The sequence below is a fragment of the Lepeophtheirus salmonis genome, chromosome 7 (assembly GCF_016086655.4).
Source record: "Lepeophtheirus salmonis chromosome 7, UVic_Lsal_1.4, whole genome shotgun sequence".
Classification (NCBI taxonomy): domain Eukaryota; kingdom Metazoa; phylum Arthropoda; class Copepoda; order Siphonostomatoida; family Caligidae; genus Lepeophtheirus; species Lepeophtheirus salmonis.
In genome coordinates this window covers 162,422-178,094 of record NC_052137.2, presented here as the reverse complement: position 1 = coordinate 178,094, position 15,673 = coordinate 162,422, and the positions used below count along the sequence as shown (strand labels likewise).

At 33.0% G+C, this 15,673-nt stretch overlaps 1 protein-coding gene across 1 annotated transcript; it reads right to left on the bottom strand.

The window, feature by feature from the left end:
• Positions 1 to 12,785: 12,785 nt before the first annotated feature.
• LOC121121716 (uncharacterized) lies at positions 12,786 to 13,415 on the bottom strand. Its single transcript, XM_040716686.2, has 2 exons — positions 13,384 to 13,415; positions 12,786 to 13,318 (listed from the first exon to the last, which is right to left on the bottom strand). The coding sequence occupies exons 1-2, from the start codon at positions 13,387 to 13,389 to the stop codon at positions 12,905 to 12,907; spliced, it is 420 nt and encodes a 139-aa protein (XP_040572620.1). The 5' UTR covers positions 13,390 to 13,415; the 3' UTR covers positions 12,786 to 12,904.
• Positions 13,416 to 15,673: the final 2,258 nt, after the last annotated feature.

The window sequence follows — 15,673 nt, the reverse complement described above, 5'->3', positions numbered from 1 at the left end:
TGTGCATCCATCAAAATCCTAATGGTCTCCAACCGATCTAGGATTTCAGACCAAAACCCAACACTAGTGGAGTGCTCTTGGATTAATAATGTAATTGTACAAAAAGTGAATTAAATGTCAATATCTCTTGGTTACCCAAGCATTTCATATAACATATATTTTACCAATGTGTTGTATGTAATATGTATATCTAAGTAGGTAATTGAATTTAATTTACCGTTAGAATTATGATGATGCTTCTAAATTACCATTATTTGACAAAATTCGTCAAATCATTCCTGAAAAATATATTTTTATGTAAGTGAGAAATAACAAAACAAACATTCTTAGAGGATAACAAAAAAATAATAATAATTTGTTTGAAAGTCCTAAACAGATAATTGTTATTATTCGATGGGAAGATTTATTCCTAATTTGATGTGGCAAGGGCTTTGACTAGTGATGTAAGCAAGTTGGATTTGCCCCATCTGTCAGCTTGGTAAGAATGCTTGAAACACCCAAAACCAAGCGAATAATCTTATTAATAAAGCAATGCTTATAGTGCTCCCTCATGTATACCATATACATATTTTGATCTTTAGACTATGTTCCCTCCCCACCCCCCACCCCTCAAAGAGTTGTTGCTGTTGTGTGAATTGGCAGATACCTTCCTTTCTAAATCCTCCTAAAAGAAGTAATCCATGGGATTCATATCGGGAAAGTTAGAGGGACAAGTATGGGGGTCCCAAAATGGCACCTTATCTTTTTTCAAGAATTTTTGGGTCTTTTGAGAAGGGAGCGAGTCTTTTTGAAAGAGGAACTCTAGACCAGCTTTCATCCAAGGTATGACTTGGTCAGACAGGAGCTTAGAGTACCTGTCGGCACCCACCTCTCTTTTGGGCTCAAAGAAGATGGAGGCATGAAACTACCTTGCTCCCAATGACCCAAAGGGGCATGATGCTGGCTGGAACCTTGGTTTTAAAGACGTGGGGGGCATTAGCTCTCTCTCTGTGACCAACCATTTGTTGTTCTGAATGTTTTGGGATCTCTCGACAGTCGGATTGTTTCACATCCGACTACAAGATGATTTGGCGACTAGAGGGCCTTGAAATCGTTCAGCTATTTTCTTCCATAGGCATCCTGGGTGGCCTTCATTTTGTCTGTAAGTATATGTCTTTTGTGGAGCAAAATTGAATTCATCCTCAGTTCAGTGTTTATGGGCCTGGAGACTGTTGAACGGCTTACTGTGGACTTTTTCGCAAGAACATTAATCCCAGGAGATACCTTCACACGACCGTTTATGGCCTACAAGGAGTGTGGGAGTGCGTTTTTTATCACTCTGGTACTTGTGAGCTTTTCTTTTATATGCTTCGTTCTTCTTCCAGGAGACTGTGCTCTTTGGATAACCAAACATCTTCTTGATGTACACTGGGTAGTTTCCCCGCGCAAGTCGATTATATATGAGGGCGAGACTTCCCAAGGCAAAAATTTCTGTGAAAAAAACCCATATATTTTAAAGTATTAAGCCCAAGTCCTTCATAAACCAAGCCCTGCCCAATTATACGCTTCTTTACTACTATAATGTTTACTCAATCTTTCACGGGCTTAGTCCTGTTAATTTTTTTTTTTTTTGTTCGTTCATTGTTTTTTAAGAAAATTACGACCAGGTCATCATCAATTTTTGTACAAATTCAATTGCCTACGAAAAAAAAATTTCCTACAAGATATCGTCTGTGATATGTCACATATGACATTGTTAGCTTATCAGTTTCCACTATGACCTATGTAATTTTTTTACCCTTTGTATAATTTACCATGTCAACTCGATTAAAAGGGCGAATTCATTAAATTTGTTCTCTTAAGTAAATATTAATTTATGATACCTCAGCGCTCTTAGCGGACAAAAAAGTAGCATCGTTTGTCTAATTGGTTATTGCTTTGATTCATAGGTAAATGATGTATTTGAGGAACAACATGTATGAATTGTGCTCGAGTTTTGCTCAATCTCCATACTTAGTCATGTTTACACAACATTAATAAAAATTAAATAATTTGTATGTATCGGTAATGCATTGAAATACCCAAAAAGGTTACTTGAAAATCCATTCAAAGAATCTTTTCTATGCTTTTTAAAGGACATTGAATGCCAATTCTTGTTCTTGATAAATTATAGTGTGTGTGTATTTTTTTCTTTTTTTTTAATGTTAGAATCTTTGAATGAAAAAATTATTTTCTTTAAATATCATGGAATTTTAAGTTCTGCGGAAAGGGAGAATTACATGTACAAACAGAGCACGGTTCAATCGTTGAACATATTTGAATATGGTCAGAAAAAAATATGCTATTGTTTAATTCATTTATACAGAGTCAGGACCCAAAACTTGCAGTAGAACGACTAAATGAAGAAAAACGTCATTTTTTTGGAATCAAGAAAAGATAACTCAAAACTAATTTGTGGTATTTTTCAATACTATATTTAGAGTTGTTTTTTTTTATTAGTCAATTTGTCCTCCTTCACAAGCAATAACAAATTTGACTCACCAGTGAAAAGATTGGGAGCTCTTGAGGATGAAAGCCGTATCCACGGCATTTCACGCTGTCATGATAGTAGAACCGAGCAAATCCAAATTAGGATGAGAATTGGGGCTGACATTCTTCTCCAAGACACCCCAAACTGTAAAATACAGGGAGTTAATGTCAGGGCTGGATGAGGCCCTAGTTTTCAGAGATACCAACGGTATCTCCATCCTTTTCGCCACTAACATCGGGGTGCAGGAGATCGCACACGCATTTTTTTTTTTTTTTTGTGGCTTACACTTAGAAACATGAGATAAAATCAAACTTGTTTTTGTTTTTTTTTCAGCTCTCGTTTGGTTGTGTGATAAAATCCTGTAATTAATAGTAAAGACAATAGAATCGTAATTAAATGCTACTGCAAATTTTGGGTCTTCACTCTGTAAGTCGATCTGAGTATGGCTTTATTGTGGTTTTATTGGATACAGTGTTTTGAGGGGCAGATATGGGGACACGATCCCTCGATATTATAATACATACAATCAGTATTTAGGTAATATATTAGAAGGAAAAAAAAAACACTTTCACGATACATAAGATCATATAATTGAGTAAATTGACTTTTGCTCACCCTGACATTAAACAAACGACCTTTTCTCGACCTCTTGAAAAAAAAACAAGACATTTTAAAAGTAATTTGTCTCATATTCTGAATCATTTTAACAGTAAGTGAAAGAAATATCTTGCACCTTTCTTTGTTTTTTTACTAATCTACCTTTTTCCATATTGAATTGACCATCCCGAATTAAAGTCTTATCTTTTTATTTATTGGTGATATTATAAAGCAAGGCTACTCACTTTGCAGCTTGCAGTCCAAATATAGACATTTTTAGTGTTATAATTGGGCCCAAGGACTTGGTTGTTTTATTCTTAGGGTTTCATGTATAGGCAAGAGGATATTATCTAAATTGTATTTAGTGTAAGGCCCACTCTAAAGGAAATTGCATAAGAAATATATAAAACTTCGAGAGACGACATATTCTGCTGACTGAGATCACTATCAACTATAGTGACCTTTTTTTTCCTGATACATTGTGTTTTTTTAAAAAAGGAGGAATAATTAATTTATAAGATCAGTCATATTTTGCTTCTACTAACATATACTTTTTTAATATTTATGCTTACTTCTGTTTCGCCAATATTCACATTACATAATAAAAGTTTCTATAGGGAAGGCCGGCAGAAGTATAGGCGGTATACATATATAGAGGTGATGCATTTATGACGTCCGGGATAAGTAAAAAATTTTAGCCTCCCCCTCGCTCCTGTTTGTATTTGTAAATAAATTATACGGGTCATCTTGAAGCGTCCGTAGTTTTATATTTTTAGGGTGGCTTGGTTTTTGGATTTTTTTATAAATTTCGAAAATTACATTTTTTTGCTCCGCTGCATAATTTGATTGAATGAACTTTTTTTCAAATATAAAACAAAAATTCAATCGTTTGTATGCAACGCCCGTACAGATATACTTCATATTGAAAAAGATTATGTTGATCACTGAAACAATGATCAGTTCTCAATATTGTGGACTCCGAAATATCAACTTCCCCCAATCCTAAAAATTCTTTAAAGTGGTACCCCCCCACCTTCCCTCCTCAACTGGACGTCGTCATAAATGTATGACCACCCCATACATTTATTTGCTGAGGTTATTTGTCGAATAATTGAACTTTATAAAAGAAAAGAATTGTTAATAAAGATTTAAGGTCCAAACTATTAGCTTGCTTCGGGCAGTCCAGGCGGGACATATACGGAGTGCATAGACAAAAATGTAAGGTGTAAACTAAATTTTAAAGACTATAACTTTTTATTTAATAAGTGAATCACAATGAAATTGATATATTATAAACTAAATGTTTTAAATATGTTCTCCACTATCCTTGATCAAAGCATCGACTCAGAGTATAAATCTGTTCCAGCCTCAATGATATCATTCTCGGGATATTTAATCAATCCTTTGGAAATGAAAGGCGGATTGAATATTTGGATCCGTCAAAAAGTTAGACTTTGCCCTCAAGAAATAGTCCAAATCAAGACGGTGTTTAGAATTTGAACAAGTTATAGGTACATAACTTTGAGTAGTTGTTGCTGTATGAAAAGGAAATATCATTCTTTTGCCATAGGGAACTATTTTCAGGGGTTTTTCAATTATTGATATTGAAGATAAGATGGGAAATAGCTTTTATATACAGACAAGTTTGGTTGTTCCTTAGAAAAAAAAAATGATTTGACACAAGTAAATATTAATCACACAAACATATGTAGATACTGAGCAAATTTTATAAGCTGACCTTCTTTTATGCTTTAAACTATATTTCTTGGAAATCACTCAGAGTAGACATATAATTACTAATTGCTTTTCACTCACTTTTTTTCACTCTCTCACTCTATAAAATAATTTTAACAGTAAAAATATATTCGTATGCAAAAAAAAAAAAAAAAAAAATTATCCATTATGGAAAGTCAAGAGTGAATCAATTAATGTTTCATATTAAATTTTTGAATTTATCATGTTAACAAAAATTAAATATTGAAGGCCTTAGAACTAGACAAGATATTGTTACTTGGATAAAGTTCATAAATGCTTAGGGACAACGTTGGTAATTTAGCTTTATGTTTTTAGAAAAAATTGTTCTTAAAAATGGAAAAAGATTATATTTTCAAAATATTTAGATAACTATGACCATGGATTAACATAGGGGGCGTAATATAATATTAGTGGAGTTGCAAATGATCACTGGTGTATTATATATAACCGGAAAATGACCTGGAAGTCCCAACAGTTTAAAGAATATTAGGAAGAATAACATCAATCATAACGTTTCATTTGATCAGCTCAGTCACTATTTATAAAACAAAGTAGGTCTCGCTGTATGTATATTTAATATATCTATGTTATAATTAAGTCATTTTTGAGTGTACATACTTCAACTTCGAAATGATAACAGAATTGAACGTGCGTGTCATTTTAAAAAGATAAAAAAACGTTATGAATGAAATTTCCCAAGCGTTTAGGTCAAGTCATATCAAAAAAGAAAGAAAAAAAAAGAAGTAATATATATAACTTAAAGTTACTTTAGATGAAGTTTAGCAAGGAACTAAAGTACTTCCTGGCAAATTAAATCATATCAAACTAAATTTATTGAGTATCTATTTATTGTCTTGAGGAGAGAACATTTAAGTATAGAGTAACTGCGTGTGAGCTTTCTCATGCAAAATGGAGAGTAAGACTGAAGATTTGTAGTGGAGTTATCATATATAATATATTATGAAAGCAAAGTGTGTCTGTCTATCGACGCCTCAAAATTCCAAGCAATAACAGGTACTACCGCTGGAGCAACGGAATGGAAATTAGCACAAATTCCACTCCGTATCTACAGGGGGTACTGGAGGGATGTATCCCTCCCCCCCCTTCATTAAGAAATGTTTCCTTCATACTAGAATTTTTTTTTGGTCAGGATGAAAAAACTTTATGCAAAAATAAGGGTAAAAAGGTTTATTTGAAAGATTTGTTTTATTAAAAAAAAGTTTATTGGAGTAAATTATGCCGCAGAACAAAAAATTAAATATTTAAATTTTTTTTGTGAATAACTGTGGATTTTTGAAATTTTTTTCGCAAAAATTTAATATTTAAAATTTTTTTAAATTAATTCTTCAAAAAAAATATTTTTTTGTGAATAATTATGAATTTTTGAACAACATATTTCCAAAAAATTAACTTTTGAAATTTTTTCACACAAATCCCCCCCTCCAAAAAAAAAAAAAAAATTAAACATATATATATATATATAATCCTACGGACTCCCCTGATTTAGCAAGGACATATGTATATAGGGAGGAAAGACTCCAATGACAATCTTTTATTCTACTTAGAGTCCAACAAGGACCTTCTCAAATAATAATGTCCAATGTTAACCTCCGTCATTGATGAGCACACAAAATTTATATATACATATATATATTTGTTTGTTTACCTCAAGAATGAAAAATTAATGATAAATAAAAATATAAAATTACATTTTTCAGACTGTCTACTATGTAGAAACTGCTTGGCACGTGTTATTTCATATTTTCTACAACTCTAGTAAAATATATGACTATTTGATCTGATAGAATGCCAATTTCATACTTTGGGAGGAAGGGGGCATACAAAATCAAATTTGCGTAAAGTTCAATCCAGGGCGTAGCTCTTTCCTCCATTATTATTAAAAAATATAATATATGGCGTATCAAATGTTAGCCAAAAGGTAAAGAAATGAAACATATAATGTGTAAAAGAAAGGAACGATTTGATCTTTAAATGCTACAAGGACCTTGAAGACTCAAACAAGTAAAAAAAATATATATATATATATTCAAATTAGTGTTGGGTTTCGGTCTGAGACTGAAATGGTCTTAAAGAAAATTAATTCTAGATGGGTCTTTGGTGTAGACGGATTTCATAGATAAATTGCAAATGACGTCATTTGTGTTTGTAAAATTTTGAACCTCGACCTACAATGACATCATATGTGTTGCATATATCATATTTTTGCAACTCATCAATCAGGAATGCGGAGATAATCCCCCCATAAATTGATATCACACCCAAAAAAGGTACATATATTAAGACCCAAAAAAAATCAATTCATGATTTGAAAGCGATTACTTTTTCCTATGGACCAAAGTATCGATCCAAATCGCCTTAGAAAAAAGTTCACCTATGACCGAACCGAAAAAAATTCGGTCTGAGACCGAATATTAACACTAATATAATATGAAATAACTCAATATAAAAATTTTCATATTTTTATAAAAATAGAAAGAGTAACTAAAAATGTCAATTATCAAAAAAAAAGAAGTGCATTTTAAACATTCTTATTTATATATTCGTGTTATTGTTATTGCAATGACCATTTGCAATATCAAAATCCATATAAATAAGGATTTATTTTTTTATTTTTTCTTACAAAATAACGTACATATCTTTAGCGGATCTTTTGTATATTTGATCTCAAAGAGAGAGAAAAAGAAGTGAAATTCAGTTGGTTTGAGTTTTTTTTCTCCTCTACATATGTTCGTACACAACTTTAAAAAAAAATAATGCAACTATCATTAATCATCATCCATTATTATTGATTAATATCATATTTCTTCTAATTTTTAAATTTGTTCATTTTGACTCACCTCGTTAGCGAAAAGACGTTTCAATATTTGTCAAACAAAGTTTATGATGTTTTAAATCAAAAATATGAGTATATATATGAATATATAAAATGCGTTTTTAATTGTTCCATTATTTTAGCAAACGCAGTCGTCGATATTAATTTTTTTGGACACAAAATAGATAAAGAGTGATCCACAAAACTTTTTCTTTTTGATATCGCTATAAAAAAGGCCGTCGCTGGCCTTACAGTAGCCCATTCTGTCGACCAAATTTTTCAATGCATTTTCGATTGTATGAGCTTCAATAGCTGCAATGGCGACTTCAATTTCGTGTTTCAAATCGTCAATTGTCTCTGGATGGTTGGCGTAACATTTATCCTTGACGGTTCTCCGCAAAAAATAGTCCAACGGAGTCAAGTCGCAGCTACGAGTGAGGTGGCCAGTTGACGTTGCCGTTTCGGCTTATGATGCGATTGTCGAAGACAGTGCGCAAAAGATCCACTGTAACGTTTGCTGTGTGGCACATATCACCATCCTGTTGGAACCAAAGGTCGTCGATGTCTCCTTTTCCATTTGGGGAAACAAAAAATCTTCCAATATGGCCCAATAGCGCTCACCATTGACCGTAACGGCAGCTCCTTGCTCATTTTTTCGCTTTCGGCAACAGCAGCAATGTTTCCGATTGAGTGCACTGGACGAACACGGGAACGCGTTGTTTTATCCATTAACGAACCAGTTTCGCACACACGCTTCACAAATTTATCCACAAACTGCCTGGAAGGAGCTTTATTTCGACCGACGTAATTTTCTTGCAGTTTCGTTTGAATACTCTCCATTTTGGAAGTAAGTCTTCAGTATTTCCCAATTTTCTTCGAGCGTAAACTTAACCATTTCGTACACCGGAGACCTTTTACAAAATATTAGACGCAATGAAAATGTTACTACAGCTGTCAGACGTCAAAAAATGGTAGTTCAAAATACAATCGCTAGATGGGTCACCCGTATTATAGATCCCTATAGACGGATCGAGAGTGCTGTTGTCGTGTATATCTAGCACGTTGTTTCCTGCATGTTATCACCCAATCTTTTCTCCAAAAAGAAACCAAAAAAAAAGCCCAGAAATGATTTGGTAGTTAGCCATATAAGTAAATCATACCAACAACTATATATGTATCTCTCATGTACTCCCAAACGATCACAGTCATATTATTTCTTCATGTATATATAAATATTTTGTAATATTAAAATCTACATAGTATTTTATTCCATACCGTACTATAATATTGGTTAGTAATATTCTATTAAAAGCGTAGCTATAAATTTGCATCTATACATGATAGCCAAAATTTATTTATATAAATACTAAAATGGCCAATGTATATACTATATAAGCGACGAGGGATCAGCAAGAAATTATATTCCTGTTCTTTTGGAAACGTAGTATAAGTATAGAATAACTTATTTCTTTGTTAATTTATTTAAAAAAACTACATTTTGAAATAGCCATGACGTATCAAACGGGAATCGACAGCTGACAACAAAATACATTGTATATTTTTGTGTTAGCGTAGTAACCCTTTGCTAGAGAAGCAGCAACTACTGGTAGGATGAATGCTTGAAAACAAAGCTGGTATATATCATTGAACTAAGCAGCGAAATGAAGACAACGGATTATTATTTGTACAAAATACTGGTGTTCGTAGTGGTGACCTTCTTCTTTTTTTTGTCCGCTAGGAAAGTTGAATAAGGACATTTGCCTTCAGGACGGACATTTGGCCGAAAAAAGGTTTTTTATATATTTATCTATGGGATTATATTATTATAGTATTGTAAATAAGTATTTCATATGCTATATACATGTCATATAGATAAATTATTTGGTGCTGTTTTGGTGGAAAATATTTTTATTTAATATTTATAATTCATGATTATTATGTATGTAAACACAATACAAAAGTATGTGCTTCGAATGTACTTCGAATCTTTACCGTTGTAGTACGTTCAATAAATAAAATAATAGACAAACACGACTGGTATTGGAATGAAATAAGTGCGAATCACTTCTCCGTTATCAATATTATCAATTGATTATCATACGAGATAATTTCGAAGCTTTCCAACTTATATCCCATTTTTTTACTAGCATTTCTATGGGAGGGGCATCCCCCTCCAGAAGTTTAAAATAATTAAATTGTAAGATTGGACTGTTTTTGTAATTCATGCCTGAGAATCATTTTTTATTTAAAAAATCCGTCATCATTACATTTATATTCTTGAAGAGAAAACAATTAATATAAAATGATCACTCCTGTTTGAAAGACAAAGAGAAACTCTGAGGAGTTAGGCTATGTGGAAGGAAGTCCTTGTTGGATTCGGAGCAGAATTGAGGATCGTCGTTTCAATCGTTCCTACCTAAATCATTGTTAAATACAGAGAGGGATTTGTATTTATTTTCTTCATATGATAACCTCTCTCAGATAATTCCTATAGAATAGATTCTTCAAATGGTCAGGGTTACCACGTTAGTTTTTGGTTTCCATTTTTTAACATACCAGCGTTTCATATTAATGAATCCCTTTCACCCCAAGACAGACACAACGTGACTGGTTATTTCATCTGCAAAGCAATATTTGTTATGATGATAAGGTCACTGCAATTACAGGTCCAAATGGAAAATAATAAAATTATCCTGTCAAAATAGACTGTAAACTAATGGTAACAGTACTTCAATGAAGCATTGAATTCACTCTTATCCGAGTTCCTTGATGTCAAAGAAGAAATACATAAATACGAATTTGAACACAATGACTCCCTTGCAATGTATTACTGAAACTAATTCTACTGTCAGGATGGATTCATGGTAGATATAAGAAAAAGTCGTAATGCCTTACATAATTTGAAATGACCTCCTCTGTCCTCATGCCCCCCCCCTTCCTCCGAATAGTCTATAACGGCCACATTCACAACTTCTTCCACAAAAGACCCTTCGAATTACTAATTAACCTAATGACTCGAAAAAGTCGAGATCCTTGTCCTCTTCCTCCGTCAATATATTCTTATCTACAATTTGAGTCCCTGCGCTTAACATACTGAAGGTATTTTTTATTTATTGAAAGGTTGGGATAATTGAATTGGAAGATTCCGGTGTCCCTGTCTCGAATTTCGAAATAGAAACAGAAAGTATGATGAGCGGTCAAACTTGTACAGGAAACCCAATTATAGAGTAACTTTTTGAACCTACGAGTACGTTAAATATCCGGGGCCTACAAGTTGAGAACCAGTTTACCAAACAACAGAAGTAAGTACATACAAGAGTAACAGTTGACTTTTGAGTATATTTTTATGCAAGTAGATACATTTGTTCATTTATATTATGGATATCTGATTATAAATCATTAATTAAGGCACATTAAAAAGGTTATTGTCTTTGATTTTGGAAAATACTTTGATTTTCTGTCTTTCTAAAGATGTGATAAGGATCTAACAACTCGTGTAGTCCTTCAAAGTTGAATTAATTCCTTTTGTAGCTTTATATTACACATATATACAGACTAGGAATGGTTTCAGAGGGTTTTTTTATGGAATCAATCAGTAGACATGAGTAACTGAGCTTCAGACTTTGGTAGAACGGGGTATTTGAATACCTGCGGTTAATTAGCAGCTATTTAGCATTCATCACAAACTAACTTCGTAAGTACAATATAGTGCACTAAAAGTGAATATCAACATGGTAACCCTGACAACTTGAAAAATGCTCTGGAGGAGAGTAGCTCAGCTTTCATGACGTTTCATTAAACCCACTACAAGCAGCTGTGACAAGGGAGGAGGGGTTGATAAAAAACAAGGACTTAGGGAAGAATTACTCCGATGTCGATCCTGAATTCTACTCAGGGTCCAACAAGGACTTACTTCTATACCTCTGCAACAAATCCTATAGGTCATGCAAATGTTCCATCTGTTTTTCTGATATATCAATCTCTATGTTGTATGTACTAGAAAAGGAAGTTCAAGCCTCAGGAATTGAATAATTATGAAAACAGTTTAGGAAAAGAAAATTAACTTTTCAGTTTGCCAACTTAAAAAACCGGGCAAGCTAAAAAATGCAGCCGGTGTTCATAAGAGTAGGCGTCGAAACAGAGGGAGGCCATTGATCCGCACTCCTTAAGAGACAATAACAATGAAAAATGGTGTGAGTTGTTCAATACGTGACGTTATTTTTATGAAACTGCCCCTCCCCCTTTTAAATTGGTTTCCCCCACCACTCGTCATGAGTGAGAGCGTGGAAATTAAATAATGAATAATTCTACTAATACCGAATCGTTGCTACTCTATCTGACCAACAGGAAAAACAAAATCAATATATAATTACGAGGCTCGTTTGAAAAGCCTGTGCAAAGTCTGAGAGATGGCATACTGGCACGTATTTAGCTTATGTTTCGTTAGTAGCATCTCTAGGAAGAAATCAAACCGACTTTCAGCCAGATCGGTATATATCTTTATGTCTGGCATTTGTTATAATGGAGGCATAGGGCGAAAAGATTACGTCGACTGTTTTTTGGATTCGCAAGGAATACTCCATGAAAAAGGGTAGAATTATTACAGGCTCATATTATTCATCGTTGTTGCACCTTTTGAAAACCGAGCTGCAAGACAAACACCCACGATTGGACTACAAAAAGTCATTTTCCATCACGACAATGCACCAGCTCACGCCTCAACAGTTGTGGTAGCAAAATTAATGGAAATAGGGTTCCAACTCGAGATGGCTACAACACTAGCAATCTCATCTACCTTCATTCATATGTTATCTATCACCATGTCATGGATTTTATCAATGATTTCTGGAGGAGTAACCTCAACAGGGCGTCCCGAACGTTCAGCGTCACTTGTGTCCATATGGTCACTCTGAAAATGATGAAACCACTTATGGTTTAGTAGAGTTAGAATTAGCTTTTGTTAAGTTCTTAGCAATCAACAATAATGGTTTCATAGTTATAGGGAACTGTCTAACTACCTAGGGATATAGGGGTTTTATTTTCCTCTAAGGAAAGGCTGTGAGATAAAATATAGAAAGAGATTCATTTTTTTTAAATGAAACATAGTCTTATGATATATTTCTGCTCTTTTAATACTTGTACAAAGTTAATAACAATTATTGAGTGTAACCATAATAACTTCTCAAATGATGGGCCCCATTTTCTTTGTGTCAATATGAAATTTTATGAGGATCCTCATTATAAGATGTCTCCTGTGAAGGAGAATGTCTATGATGACGATGATGATTGGAAGAATGTGGGAATCCATTCTCCCGACCATGAGAGGATAATACTTTGGATGTTTTATCCCCAGATGGATAAGAACTACTCCGGAGTTGTCCTTTATGATCGTGATAGACGTCAATGCTCCCTCCAGTATTGTATTCATTTGTATGATGGTGTTGTGAATCATCCTCAATGGACCTTGAATCTTCGAATTCGTAGTGATTGTTATTATGCTCATGATCGGTTTCGCGATTTCCTTCCGGGCCATTGCTAGTTCCATGGTTGTTGTAACTGGTCTCACAACAGGAATCTGCATAGACTTTAGCTATAAGACAAGCTATTAAGTACCCAATATATATCTGCAATTATAAAAAGAAAAATTAAATTGATCGATGTATGTTTGTAGCTAGGCATTAAAAGGCACCTTCATAACTTTACTTTATCTTTTGACTGCCTATCTTTTTTATCCTTCGACATGCTATTTATAGATACACACTCTTTGACAAAAGTGTGTGTGTTTGTGTTGGGGATTCTTACGTTGGTTTTTTTAGTGATGTGTGTACTTGAGTCGAGCCGACTCCGAATCGATGAATGTTGAAAGGTAATAAATAAAGAGTAAAAATTTAGTGGCTAATTTTTAATCATTCTTATCATTAGTTTTTTATTGATGAACAATGACTTTATTAATAAACTGAGGATATGTATTTAGCACAAAAAAATCCCGGGAATATTTAATTAATCAATTTATTGTAGTTACTACTTTCTATGTAAAGGATTATTCCTACCACTTAGAGAGGAGAAAAGGCCATAAAATGAAGGGAATTAGGGCCTTGGACGGGGAAATGCCGTAGAATACCCTTAATATTCATCATATATTTTAGAAATGACATCTTATGACGATTGATGGAACCATAGATAAGAAATATTTTTACCAACATTTCATAATAGCTAAAATGTTTATTAGTTGCAATCTCGAAAATTGCTATAAAATGTGCAACTTTTTACACAAATTGCACTAAAATTAGCCGAAATTGATTTTTCCTAATAAAAGGAGGTTAAATTATTTTTTTATTTAAGATTGGCCATATTGGGGCTCAATATGAGGCTCTTAAATCAAACAAAGGTTTTAAGCTTTAGCTAATATTCTAGGGTATCTCAAGTCATCCTACAATATCTTATACAAAACCTTTAACTGATTCAAATATGTCGATAAAACATTAGCCTTGCTGTGTACATAAAGTAAAAAAATTAATTAAGATTTTCTGTTCACTTCATTTTTGTTTAAGATTGTTTTTATGTTCACATATTCATTTAAAATATCACTTTCTTATAAGAGTCAATCTAAGTATCTTTAATTAATTTATCAATAATTGACCAAATATTCGAGGGTATTTATATATAAATTAACAAAATTAATTGGGATTTTTTCATTTTCTTAATTCTTATTTAAGATTATTTTATGTTGTCGCATCATATATGTAACTCTTTTGCCCCAGAGCTCAAAGTATTTTATATGGTTTAGTGATACAGATAATCTGGGATTAGAATATATATAAAGTCTTGACGGTTTTTATCTGAATTTGGAAATCGACTCATGAATTAAGTGAAGTTGAACTGCGACAGTAATTGTGTGAATCTACACAACACTATTTTTTTTATTATTGTTGTTGTTTTTCGATAGTGATCTCACGAATTATCAGCATCATAATTTCCTTTCAATTACTTGTAGCATTTTACAAAAAAAAAAAACTAGTGTTGAGACTCGGTTCGAGATTGAATATTTTTTTCGGTTGCGTCTAAAGTAATTTTTTTAACGAAGATTTAGACAGATATTTCAGTGTAGATGACAATCTCAGATCTCTGACAGAAATTTAATCGTTATCAAATAGTAGACCAACTTTTCCGGTCACAATACATAGACCTATTTTCTCTCCTATCCAGATTCAGTTTAGAATAAATTTTAAATGAGACCACCCAGAACCATTTTTTGTAATTCCGATCCAGACTGAACTTTTTTGAGAACTATATACGTCCTTACCTTAAATATATCAATCAAACTTTCCTCTCAAAATAAACCAAGGAACAGCCCAAAATTGTTGGTAGTTAGTTAATTCTGAATTATAAATCATCATTACACAATAGTTGTGGATAATTTTTTACAGTTGAATAATTCTACTGTTACATAATTTAGAATATTGATTTGGAGAAAAGTGCCCAAAAATCAATAGCTGTCATACAGATACACGGTAAATTTTTGGTTTAGTGATGTAACACCATGATGAAGACCAGAGAGGTCCAACCTTTTAATATAATGGGCTGCATTGACATTTGAAATATTTTAATGGGTCATAGAACCTATATTATATTTCATGAAAAAGGGCTTTGCAAAATAACACTATTAAATACAAATTTATTTCAAATTTAGGCCAAATACAAAAAGAAGATCAAGATGGACACCATTTTAAAGGGCGTTCGCAGGATTATATTTTTGGAGGGCTTGGTTTTTGATGATAGAATGACCTTTTCTTTCTCTGTTTTATCCTTAAAAACTTATTCACTCGAAGCTATAATTTTTCAATAATTCCTTTATTTTAGGCTTTTATTTTATTAGAGGCTACAACCCCTCCAGCCCCCCCTGACCCCCCTGCAGACACGTCTCTACTATTAGAGTCTACAAAAATACAAGATGATTTCAAATAAGGTTGAATGTTTGC